Source organism: Gymnoscopelus braueri (assembly GCF_963280865.1).
Source record: "Gymnoscopelus braueri genome assembly, chromosome: 16".
NCBI classification, from domain to species: Eukaryota; Metazoa; Chordata; class Actinopteri; order Myctophiformes; family Myctophidae; genus Gymnoscopelus; species Gymnoscopelus braueri.
This window is the reverse complement of record NC_137616.1, coordinates 28,477,768-28,490,436: the sequence shown is the minus strand read 5'-3', so window position 1 is coordinate 28,490,436 and position 12,669 is coordinate 28,477,768. Positions and strand designations below refer to the sequence as shown.

Here is a 12,669-nt window from a genome sequence, read left to right as displayed (position 1 = left end):
GGTTCTGGATTTGTTTCCATTCACTACGGCCCAGTTTAAGATAAGGTTCTCAGAACCTAATTTGGGCCTTGCTCAGGTGGTAATACTAAGCCTGAGTTGAACTCAGAAGTTGTACTTCCCAAAAAAGTGAAAATATATTTAAAAAAAAGTATTTTCTTTAAAACCTTTTTTTTTTTTAAGTTTTCATTGTGATACCGATAAATAGGAACTTAAAGTGTACTGTGTTTGTTCCACTGATCCAAGCCGGAACACAATCGATTGACAGAGCATTAAAATAAACATGCTCTGAAAATGCATGCCGTCTGTCAGCTAGCTGGGTGGGCCGTGAGCACTTTCAATATGTTCAAGTGGACCCTTATCCAGGAAAAGTGTTATGTGACATGTTGCTTGACAAAAAAAAAATGTTTTCAACATGACAAAAACTCAACAACACACGTCAACACTTTTGTTGTTGAAAATATGCCATTCTCTGCATACTGTAGGCAGCATACTGTAGGCTTGGAAGGGGCAATCAAAGGCAAATTCCATAACAACTAAGGCTGAAACATAACATTAGATTTTATTAATTCAAGCAAACTGTTACAGTCAACAGTTACATAAGTTACATGGTACAGTATACAGTATTGATCTTTTCTTCTTCTTTTTTTCTTTCTTTTTAAACCAGGGTTCCTTTATTCCACCCCCTCCCCATTTGTCCCCAAACATAGAAACAGCTAATCCATACAAGCGCAGGCAAGTAAGTAGTAACAGCACGATACATTCATCAACTCAACAATAAGTTTTTTTTTTGTACGAACAATAAGGCAAGTAGAAGAAATAACAAACAAATGAAATATAAGGACGGCAGACATCTTCAATTAGGAGTCAAAGAAAGGCATAAACGAATCCTTCTTTCTTCTGAGGCCTCAAAAAAGGTGGCATTACACATGTAGACAAACCATGGCCTTTTCAATTCTTCAGGGTAACCGTAAACTGCTCTAGAACCCAACGAGGTAAGGCTTCTTCTCGCTAGCCAGACAGAAAAAAATAAGAGTCCAGGGTATCTGTGGGATAAGCTGCCTTCAGTAGAATGAAGTGATTTGTACCTGGAGTCGGCTGGACACTGCATTGATCCACAGGCCTTTCAGCACCACATTTATGTATTCAAACCACTGATCTAGAAAACTAGAGCCCGACCGAATTTGTGAGTCCGATGCTGATCCCGATTTTGGAGGGTCCTGGACCACTGATTACCGATATTTTAACCGATATTTTTGTCAAAAATTGCAAAAAGTTTCAAATCAATTTGAAAAACTTCCGATTCAAAGTTTCTATTTTGAAAATGTAACAAACAAATAAATAAAAATAAACACAAATAACCACTCAAGCCCTATAAAAAATAGCTAACCTTCTATCTTTGAAAATGTTTGAAAATGTTAACTTATAATGATTAGGACACATCAGCTGTATAATTGCCGACACCGATGTCGCCAAAAAAGAAAACTATTGGCCGATATATCGGCCAGGCTCTAATTCGAACTTCTATTTCCCATATCCTTTCTTTCCCACAGCATACTGTATATTTGCCAAAGAGACCGAAGACCGCGCTGGACATAGTGTATACTATCTATCTATCCCACGTGAGACTACTTGTTATGGCCATACGGACACGGGGAGAGGAAGGTAGCGCAATATACGCAAACCAATGGCTCAATAAGGTTTATTTTGACATTACCCCTTAATGTCAAAATGAGCTTCGGTTGGTCTTTAGGGACCCACAGAAGGAAAACAACATCTCCCTCAATCTCTTGGCATACATTTCCCTGGGGCATAGATTAGTGCAGGTGAATGGATGGTGCAGACACTTCACCACACAAGACCACAAACTTTCCCTGTCTTCATTTTCACCACGGTCTTACAACAATCATCACGACATACAGTATCATCACAATCGTTAGTTCTGAAGTGGTGAAAATAAGTCCTGTAGAGAAAAAAACTAAACAAAATGAAAAAAAAACTAAAAACAAAGACGACCCAGCAGAATCAACACACAGCCGATGTGCATAACCAGTCTTGAAGTGGTTGTTATTGGCAACTACTGGCCCTTCCCTTTAAAACTGCATATTCAGTAGGAGGGGAAAAAAAGGTAAAGGAAAGACACAAAAATAAAACAGCATCCATTCAATACCACTTTCACCCACCACAAGGTGGCAAAATTGTACAGGGGAACTTAAGATAGATGCAACGTGCCACTTTTTCTTTTTTTCTTTTTTACATTGACACACAACATTGCTGAACAGAGAAGTGGTTCTTCATGTCTTTTTTTCTGTTGTTAAAAGTAAAGAAAAAAAAACGTGGGTTATATTCATGTTTAACAACTGCACACAGGAGATTTTATAATAAAAAACAAAAGCTGGTAGAAAGAACTCAAGGTTTGTGTGTGGTGATGTAAAAAGATGAATGAATACAAAAAATAAACAGCGAAACGGACAAGTCGACGCAGAGACTTCCCTCCAACACTGGGACCACAGAAGAACAGCAAGTGGGGGAGAGAGAGAGAAAGAGAGAGAGAGATGGAGGAAAATACTGATGATGGGCAGGAGGAGGCCTTCGTCTCCTTCATTGGTTTCTCAACGTCGCTTCCGGGAACCGCCAGCAGTTCAAATGGACACTGAGGGGTCCATTTGGTTCACTCTCTGAGTTAAACAAGCACTGAGGATTTTACAGTGTAGACTGAGGGTTCCACTTTAGATCAGTGATTCTCACACATTTTTATTTCAAGAACCCCCCCAGTTGGATATGCATTATGCCATGGACCCCCATTTGATAATAATAATAATGATACAATTAAAAAGAAAATCTCTGGGAACCCCTATCTACATTGTAAAATTCAGCATCAATTTAACTCTGAGAGTGTACAAATGGAACCGGGTCCATTTGTGGAACGAGAGAATTTGTACAAGAAAGAACGAGAGAACTTGTGCACGGGAATTTGTGAACGAGAGAATTTGTAAACTCTCAGAGTTACAGACCCGCAAGGGTCCAATTTGGACCCCTGGTGGTCCCCGAACCCCACGTTGAGAAACAGTAGTGTGAGAGGCTCTTGTGGGAGGTGAGTGGGAGTGCAATTGGGGGGCTTTCCCAAAGCATCTCGCTTCTGCACCCCCCCCCCACACACACACACACAATCCCTCCCCTCTCTCTCTCTCTCTCTCTCTCCTCCGTCCTCATCACTCCATCCAGTCTCCCTCGTCGAACTCGGACTCGTCCTCGGAGTCGGAGTACTCGACGGCGATGCGTCGCGACAGGATAGTGGCAACGTCGTTGCCCACGCGCTCGTGCTTGGCTTCCTGTTCCCGCTGCTCCTCCACCTTCCGCAGTTGGATGCCTGGCGGGGACAACACACACACACACCGAACACACACACAAGCATTTTTATAACTATACTTGTGAGGACATCAACATTTTAGGACAGTGATTTTACTAATGCACTTTTTTTTTTTGGGGTGATTTTTAACCCAAACTGAGTCTAAAACAAAAAAACAGCAGATCTACAAGCTCACAACGTGAGCCAAACCCTAACCCTAATTGGCTCAACGTGAGCCAATTTCTCAAATTCTACTATACTTGTGGGGACATTTGACCCTCCCAAGCATAGTAATACACATGCGCACGCACGCACGCACGCACGCACGCACGCACGCACGCACACACACACACACACACACACACACACACACACACACACACACACACACACACACACACACACACACACACACACACACACACACACACACACACACACACACACACACACACACACACACACACACACACACACACAGCAAGGGGGAGGGGCAGAGGTGAGGAAATAAAAATGGAACGAGAGGGAGCGAGGAGAGGTGGGGGAGTAGGAAGGGGGAGGGGGTGTAGACTGTGTGTGTGTGTGTGTGTTGGGGGCATGGTTATAAAAGATCAGGGAGACCTGATTTTAGAGACGGAAAGAGATGTGCCATTGGGAGAGAGGTAGAGTGATACGGTGATTAGGAGGAGGAGAGAATAAAGAGAGAGAGAGATGATCTGGTTCTGTTCTTTTGGCAAAAGTGACAAAAAACTGCATCACTGTCGGGTGGAAACCTTGTATGTCCAAAACCATTCCTTTTTTTATTATTTACTATTATTTGTAATTGAATAAGCGAAAATAACCAATCTACAAGCTCACAACACGTCACATCGTGACCTGTTGCGAGCTTGTAGATCAGTAATTTTTTACAACTTTTGTGCATTCATTTTTCGAAAAAACATAAAAAGTTGAAACATGGAGATAGGAGGTTTCTGCCTGACAACGACGATAAAAAAAAAGGAAAAAAATTGCTGAGCAAATTCCAGCACTGTTCCATGTGCTGCTGTGCAATTTCTGTGCTGGTCTCTATGTTTATGTGGTGCTTTGTCATTTAAAATGATGATTCAACCCGTTCAAATGTTGTTTTGGATAACTCAAAGCTATCATCAAAATGCCACATCTACATGCTGCCCCAGCTTAACTATGTACTTTCTCCTCTAAAACTGTTTTATTTACAAACTTCTTGACATGGAAAAACAACAACATTTTTAGTCATGGTTCGACTTCGTCGTCCATAAATTTTCCACAGCTGGAAAACACAGTGGAAGTTAACCTTGGACTCGCTCATAAAATAATACATAACAGCTTCTCTTGCTCTATCTGCCTGAAAAAAACATTCAATCCAGTTCAGACAAACTATACGTCTTCTATGCTGATAACACTGGCAGCATGGCACTGTACAACACCCCAGGTTGTTGCAGAGATACATGTAACTACATTTAACCAGTGGTGAAAAAAGTATTCACATATTTTACTTAAGTAAAAGTATCAATTACTCCGGCATTAAAAATGTACTTAAGTAAAATGTACTTAAAGTACCAAAAGTGGAAAGTTATTATGCAGAATGTATTAAAAAAACTTTTGAAATAGCAGATGCATTGTGAGCTTGCAGATCTGCTATTTTCAAATGGCCGAAATATATATACGGCTGAAGTGGTTAAAGTGTGTTTTGTAATAATAATCAAAATCTACAAAGTAACTAGTAACTAAAGTTTTCAAATAATTGTAGTGGAGTAAAAGTATAATATTTAAATATCTACAAGCTCAGTACGCATGGGCTTCTGGAACGGCTATTTTCAATGTTATATTAACAAATTTTGCTGGGGACCCCCTGGAACCCCCTCAAGGACCCCTGGAAGGTCCCAGGACCCCACTTTGAGAACCACCGCCACAATTCGCCAGGCGAACGCTCCTCACAGCCCCACCCTGTCCACCCACCTTTTCGGATGGCCTCCAGCAGCACGCTGCGCGCGTCGCTGATGGGCGGCAGCAGGGCGCCCGGGTGGTGCCTCTTGCTGTGTCCCGGCTCGTGGGCGTGGTGCGGCGACGCGGACGACATGGCCGCCGCCGAGGGGAAGGACGGGATCGGAGGAGGCCCCGACGGGCAAGGGGAGGAGCTCCGCGCTCCAGGGAACGGCAAGGGGGGCGGCGGGGGCGGCGGCGGCAGGATGGAGCCGTCCAACTGGGAGGAGCCGGAGCCCGGATGCGGCGGGCCGCCTTTGTCCTGCTGCTGGAGACGGGCCGGGGAGGAGTGGAGGGGAGGGGCCACGGGGGGCGGGGCCGGGTGGAGGACGCCGGGGGCGATCGTGAGCGGGGCGGGGGGAGGCGGGATGGCCGGGGCGTGCTGCTGCTGCTGGACGGGCAGCGGGGGGATGGGGGGAGGGGGGGTACCCCGCAGGCCCGGCCCGCCGCCACTGGAGGGTAAGGGGGGAGGCGGAGGAGGGAGAGGTGGAGGCGGAGGTGGAGGGGTGTTGGAGTTGAGACCCCCCGTCCGGGCGGGAGACTGAGGCCTGCTGTCTGAGAAGCCTGAACTGGAGCTAGAGAGAGAGAGAGAGAGAGAGAGAGAGAGAGAGAGAGAGAGAGAGAGAGAGAGAGAGAGAGAGAGAGAACATTTGTCAAAAATAAGGGAAATCAACAAGCTTGTGGATCTGCCATTTTCGAAACAATCAGCTATTATCAAATACCCGATGTACTGTATATAGGTTTAAAGTGGTTAAACTGAAGCAAGCCCAAATAAGCAACTACGCTTTAGAAACAAGGCCCCCAAATAACTAGCAACTTCCTATATTTACAAGCCACAACAAGCTTATACTAAGCAGACTTGGCAACACTCCTCGCCTCAGCTGGTAATTGTTGTGGATGGAGTGTCATCAGTGGCTGACCGTTCCTTCAGGCTGTTTTCAGGCTGTTTCCCCAGCGTTCTGAGGGCCGCGTGGGAGAATGTGCTCACGCACACAGGCCATCGCTAAACACCAAGACGGACAAATTCACAATCCATTGTCTTTTCGCAGCGAGAAAAACTGTCCCAGGCGCGCCGCCAAGCAAACCCACAGCAACCACCTCTATCAAGCCTATGAGGCACAGTGGTAAAAATGATTTATGACTAATATACAAAGTGTATTATAATAGATGTGTAGACATGATATGGGCGAGAGGACACAACAACAGATTACAGCATGTCAATCGAATAATTGAGAAGTGAGTTTTTTTTAGATATCTCAATTAAATATTCTTCTACACATTAAACACTGTACAGCAGGGGTCTTCAATGTTTTCAGGCCAAGGACCCCCTAGCTGAGAGAGAGATGAAGCAGGGACCCCCTCTATATTGTATGAAATTGTGTTTCAGATTCAACTTTTTTTGTTTACGTGGTCTGCTCTTTTTTCCCTCTACACCGATAGCTCTTTGCCAAAAATAGCTATTTTTGGCTAAAGTTCTCCTCAGAAAAGGGATGCTAGGGTTCAAGTGGTTAAGGTAAAAAAATAATCATATCACACAAAGATTTGGCGGACCCCCTGTTGAAGACCCCTGCTGTACAGTGTATATCAATGAATCTATTAACCACTTAAGCCCTATTTTATACAGTACTTCAAAAAGAACATAAATAGGTATGTGTTGTGTTGTATGTATGTATCTTGTTTTTGTTTCTTTTTTAATTATTCATTATGCTTATATGGACACCGGCATAATTGTACTGCTGTACATATCGCTGATATGATGAATAAAAACAATTGATAACAAAAACAAAGAATGTAAATAGGACATCTCCAGGCTCACAACGTGTCGCATTGCGTTGCGTTGTGAGCTTACAGATCTACTATGTTCACTATCTTTGTCATTTTTGGAACAATGGCATGCCCAAAATAGAGATAGATTATTAACCAAATATTCATATATTTTCATAATCATTTAAATCGATAGGTTCCATTAACTGCTGCACCCCTATAAATCAATGACTTGATTTCAGCCTGGCTGTCCCTACTGATCTCTCCATCCCTTCTGACCAACAAAGAGACACAAAATGACCTCTGATACCCTCGCTGGCCGTAACACTTTATTGATTCACCCCTCAGCTTCTCCCTCTCTCCCTCTCACCTCTCTACAAGACATCAATCCATTCACCCATCCATCCATTGCACCTTCTTCACCTTTCTTTTCTTTTTTTTTTGTGTCTTTTTTTTTTTTGCACCCCGCTCCAACAGAGCAGAAAACCCTAGAACAGAGAGTGGAGCTGCTGCCCTTTGTGTGTCTTTGCAACAATACACTCAAACGTAATAGCAGTGTTGCAATGCTGAATTGGAAGGTGGTTGCACTCTATTTTAAAGACGTGACGCGCACATCGCTTAACACCTACACTACAGGTCACACAATGGCCAATTGATATGCATCTAGGCTCATTCCTATGTTAATTCACCTGGTGGAGTCGGGAGCCTTTGTAAACTTTGTTGTGGTGTGAATTTAACGTCGTTTTAAATCTATGCGTGTGCCTGCGCGTGCTCCTGGTCAAATAGGTTCCTGCACGGCATGCAAGGCCGTCCAGTGAGCATTGCACCCCTGCGTAATAGGAAGACCACTCACTGTTGACCGACTGATCTACGAGCTCATAATGCGAAAATGGAAGAGTTAACTGACAGAATAATCTATAGTAGCAGCCCTACAACAACCAACATCTGATGGGATTACACATTACTGTATGTATGTACTGTATACAGTGTATGTGTGAGACTGTGTATATGCATAAGCCAGTTATGTCAGTTAGACTCCCGGTCAAACAGAATGTGTTTGTTTAACATGTTGGGAGTACCAGCTGGGGGAGATTAACAGCTGATTTACCATCACTGTTGAAATTACAGCTACGCTATGCTGTCCAATGTAAAAACCATAAAAAAATGCCATGCTACGCTATGTCGTCCAATGTAAAAAACATAAAGCAATGCCATGCTACTCTATGTTGTCCAATGTAAAAAACATAAACAAATGACATGCTACGCTATGTTGTCCAATGTAAAAAACATTTAAAAAATGAGATGCTACGCTATGTCGTCCAATGCGTGATGTTTGGATAAAATCTGAAGGATTAATATCCAAAAATGTATTTGACATAAGTCGGCCTCCTGGTGGCGCTGTAAAAAGCAGATGTGAAAAATGCAGTGCAGATGTTTTTCCTTGGCCTCTAGGGAGTAGGCGTGCAAAGTTTCACGCAGATCGGTGCAGTTATAGTTAAAAATGCAAATCGGCCTGTTATAGCGCCACCATGAGGCTGATGTGAAAAGTTTTAAGTGCCATTTCTTCCTCGGCCTAGTGGGAATGTGCGTGTGCAGTTTTATGGAAATGGCAAGCTGCGTTCATGATTTGAGGCAGTTTGTTCAAAACGGACCAATCCTGCAAACTTTGGATGGTAACCTTAGCCAATGAGGATGGAATATGGGAAATCGGACAGATCAGGGTTGATCACATGACTATAGAGATACTGTGTACCGATTTGCATGAGGTTTGGTTAAAAACTGTAGGAGTAATGGGGAAAAATGGGTTTTGCACAAATCGGCCTCCTGGTGGCGCTATGACAGGCCTATGTGAAAAATTTGAGGCAGAGGTTCTGAATTGGCATCCAGGGAGTGTGTGTGCACAGTTTCGCAGCGACCGGGCCAACGGTGCCTGAGATTTGGTGGTAACACACAGACAGGACACACGGACGGACGGACGGACACACACACGGACACACGGACGGACGGACGGACAGGGGCGAAAACATACTCTCTCGCCATGCCTTTCGGCCTGGCGGAGACAATTACGTTCTACGCTATGTTGTCCAATGTAAAAAACATAAAAAAATGACATGCTACGCTATGTCGTCCAATGTAAAAAACATAAAAACATGCCATGCTACTCTATGTTGTCCAATGTAAAAAACATAAACAAATGACGTTCTACGCTATGTTGTCCAATGTAAAAAAAAATTAAAAATGACATTCTACGCTATGTTGTCCAATGTAAAAAACATAAAAAAATTACATGCTACGCTATCTTGTCCAATGTAAAAAACATTAAAAAATGACACGCTACACTACAGGGTATAATATATATATATGTGTGTGTGTGTGTGTGTGTGTGTGTGTGTGTGTGTGTGTGTGTGTGTGTGTGTGTGTGTGTGTGTGTGTGTGTGTGTGTGTGTGTGTGTGTGTGTGTGTGTGTGTGTGTGTGTGTGTGCGTGGGGGGAGGGGGCTGGGGTGTCCCACCTGATCATAGAGGGTGGTTTGATTTCTCCCAGGGAGTGCATGGGTGGTGGTGGCGGGGGGTCGTGCGGTCGGGAGTACATTCTGTCCCCGGTGCGGTTGAGCAGCTCGTTCATCTGGGTGTAGGGCAGCGCCGCCAGCGAGAAGGGCCCGTCCAAATGCTCCATGTACAGCGGCGCCCTGAGCCCACAAACCATTTAACTTATTTCATTAGTTTTTCCTTCTTTGTTTTGGTAGTCTTCCTCATGCTCCTTAACCACTTAAAACCCCATACGTTGTTGAGCGGAGTCCCTCAGGGCTCTATTCTCTTTTCCGTTTTCTCTCTGCATTAACCCATTAAGACCTGAGGCCGATTCTACAAAATGTCTTCTAAATCCTAACAGTTTTTTTGAAAAAAACTTATGTTTCTATATCAGTGGTTCTCAATCTTTTTCATGTCAAGGACCCCAAAATGTATATGTTTTTGGCCACGGACCCCCATCTCAAAATATTTTGTTCCAGGGACCCCCCAGAAGCAAAGATTTGAGTTACAAATGTTTGCTTTAAAAAATATATATTCAAAGATTTGCACACATTTTCACAATTTCTCAAAAATAGTGCTTGTAGATCTGCTATTTTTGAATAGCCAAAGTGTAAAATAATGCTTTTTAGCTCAAATCTAAAAAATGACACAGATGCATCTCCCGGTCTTAATGGGTTAAATAAATATCCTCGCTGAAAATAGCCGATCTACAAGCTCTCAACGTTGTGAGCTCGTCGGTCTGCTATTTTCCGCAAAGGTTTTCCCCAGAATACGGATGCTGGGGTTAAATTCCTTTAATTCATGTTTGATTGAGAGTCTTCGCTGACCAAAGACAAACATGGTGAAAAACAGTGGTACTCAAAGTGGGGACCCCCAGGGGTCACTGAGGGGGTTCCAGGGGGTCCCCCAGCAAAATGATTTAATATACAGTCAAAATCCGTTAAACCACTTTAACACTATTTATACTTTGGCTATTGAAAATAGCCGAGCTTGTAGATCTGCTATTTTTTTTAAATCGAGATAAAAAAAAAAAATCATTTGTAACATTGAACCGGCTGGCACAAAATCTTTTCAGATAGGGGTTCGCGACCTAATACGTATGAATCCGGGGCTCCTTGACGTGAAAATGTTTTGAGAACCACTGTTGAAACACACACGCACACACGCACACACACACCTGTTGTCGTGGTAGGCGGCGGAGCCGTTAGCCTCCTCGTGGGGCTCCCTGTCGTCGGGTTCGTCCTGGGCTAGCTCCGCCCCCAGCGCCAGTTTCTGCCACTCCTTCTTGCGGTCGTGGGGCGCTCGAGGTATCTTCTCTGGCTCCAGAGGACGCTCTATGGCCTTCAGCTTTAACAGGTCCAATTGGGAGGGTGATAGGATTGCAGCAGAGATGGTGTAGGATGTGATGGAGAAACAATTTGAAAAATAAATATAAATAGAGAGCGAGGGGGGCGGGGGAGGCAAGCAAACAAACAAAGAACGAGCAGAGAATGTATGGTGTTGGGAGGAAGAGAGCGAAAGACGTGAAGTGAGAGGGAGAGGAGAGAAAACAGTTCAGATTAGTGGCTGTATCCTCTACTACGACATAAATGTCAATAATAAAATAATCTGCCTACTGTTTGCCATTAAGGTCAGACAGGAGGGACACAGAAGGTTTAAGGTTTAGAGGCACACAGTGAAATCCAGAGTGTTCATTTATCTCTGATATATTAACTCAACACTCAGGATTTTTCTGTGTTGGAAAACAAGAAATGGCAGGCAAGAAACAGGTGTTTCACAACTATCCTGTAGCCAAGGGGTTCCCCAACCTTTTTAGCGCGAACTGTAAAAAATTACATTCACTTAAGCCCTAATTAAAAATGAATGAAAATTGCCAATCTACAAGCTCACAACGCGTGTCGTGAGCTTGTAGATAAGCTATTTTCAAAGGTTTGGACATTTCTGGGAAATCTGATTTAAGTAAGGTTTCAGATTTCCTTCTCTGGAAGTCTTTTGAAAACATTTTTTTGTGCTTGAAAACAAACAAACAAAAAAAAAGGATATTTACTTGCGACCCATCAAGAAGGGTGCGCAACCCAAAAAATGGGTCACGACCCTACGTTTGGGAAACACTACTGTACAAGGTTAACCGAGGATCTCCTCTTTCAGTATAATGGTCTTGATTTTGCACAGTTGTCATAGCGACAACTTCCTCTGAAGTTTTTCTTTGTGTGCATTTTAGACGAGGCTATATGGAATATTTACAGCGCAAGGCCTTCGAAGAGAGAAATCAACACGGCTGTTGAAAGAGCATAATATCTAGCTACACAGGAAAGTCGCTCCCCCAACACACACATAACTCTGGGAACAGGGAAGACTGCTAGACCATGTACAGTACCAAATGACATACTGTAGTCACAATACTACATACTTTAGTCAGCCATGCTCTTCTGTAGAGGGCCATCCACACACCAAGAATTACTATCATGATAATAATACACAATTTGTAGGGAAAATCATTTTAAACAAACAAGTACAAGCACGCACAGCCAAAGTTAAAAGGCTCGGTGCTGAGCAGAGACCATATTAAAAGAGAACAGTGAGGTCCACCCACTGGATCCAGCTCCAACTGTGTTTTGGATTTTTGGATTACCACCAAGGTGGTAGTCCAGTCAGTGTGCGGACTCTGTTCTCTTTAAAACCACTTGAACCCCAGCGTCCATATTCTGGGGGGGGGGGGGGGGGGGGGACATTGGTCTATGACTACAGGGGTTTAAGTCGTTAAAAATCATTTTAACATAACGTCTTTGTCGGGTGGAAAACTCATGTCCAAAACTGTTACATTTCAGGATTCAAATTGAAAAGATCGCAAAAGTAGCAGACCAAAAAGCTCGAAATGAGCTTATAAATCTGCAACCTTTGATGCTTAGTGTGACGCTTTAGTATGATAAAGTAGTGCGTTAATTTACGAAAAAAATACAAAAAGTCAGAATATGAAGATAAGACGTTTCTGCCCGACAACAACGATAAAGTGTATGGTAGATGGAGT

At 43.4% G+C, this 12,669-nt stretch overlaps 1 protein-coding gene across 3 annotated transcripts in view; it reads right to left on the bottom strand.

The window, feature by feature from the left end:
* Positions 1-551: 551 nt before the first annotated feature.
* wasf1 (WASP family member 1) overlaps positions 552-12,669 on the bottom strand; it is a 102,650-nt gene continuing 90,532 nt past the window's right edge. For 2 of the 3 annotated variants that reach the window (XM_080453762.1, XM_080453763.1), the window contains 4 exons: positions 10,819-10,988; positions 9,623-9,799; positions 5,324-5,922; positions 552-3,367 (listed from right to left, as the gene is read on the bottom strand). In XM_080453762.1, coding sequence (XP_080309888.1) covers positions 3,210-3,367; positions 5,324-5,922; positions 9,623-9,799; positions 10,819-10,988 — 1,104 coding nt within the window. In that variant the 3' untranslated portion in view covers positions 552-3,209. The remainder of the gene's footprint in view (positions 3,368-5,323; positions 5,923-9,622; positions 9,800-10,818; positions 10,989-12,669) is intronic. The other variant, XM_080453764.1, reaches the window with a different exon arrangement.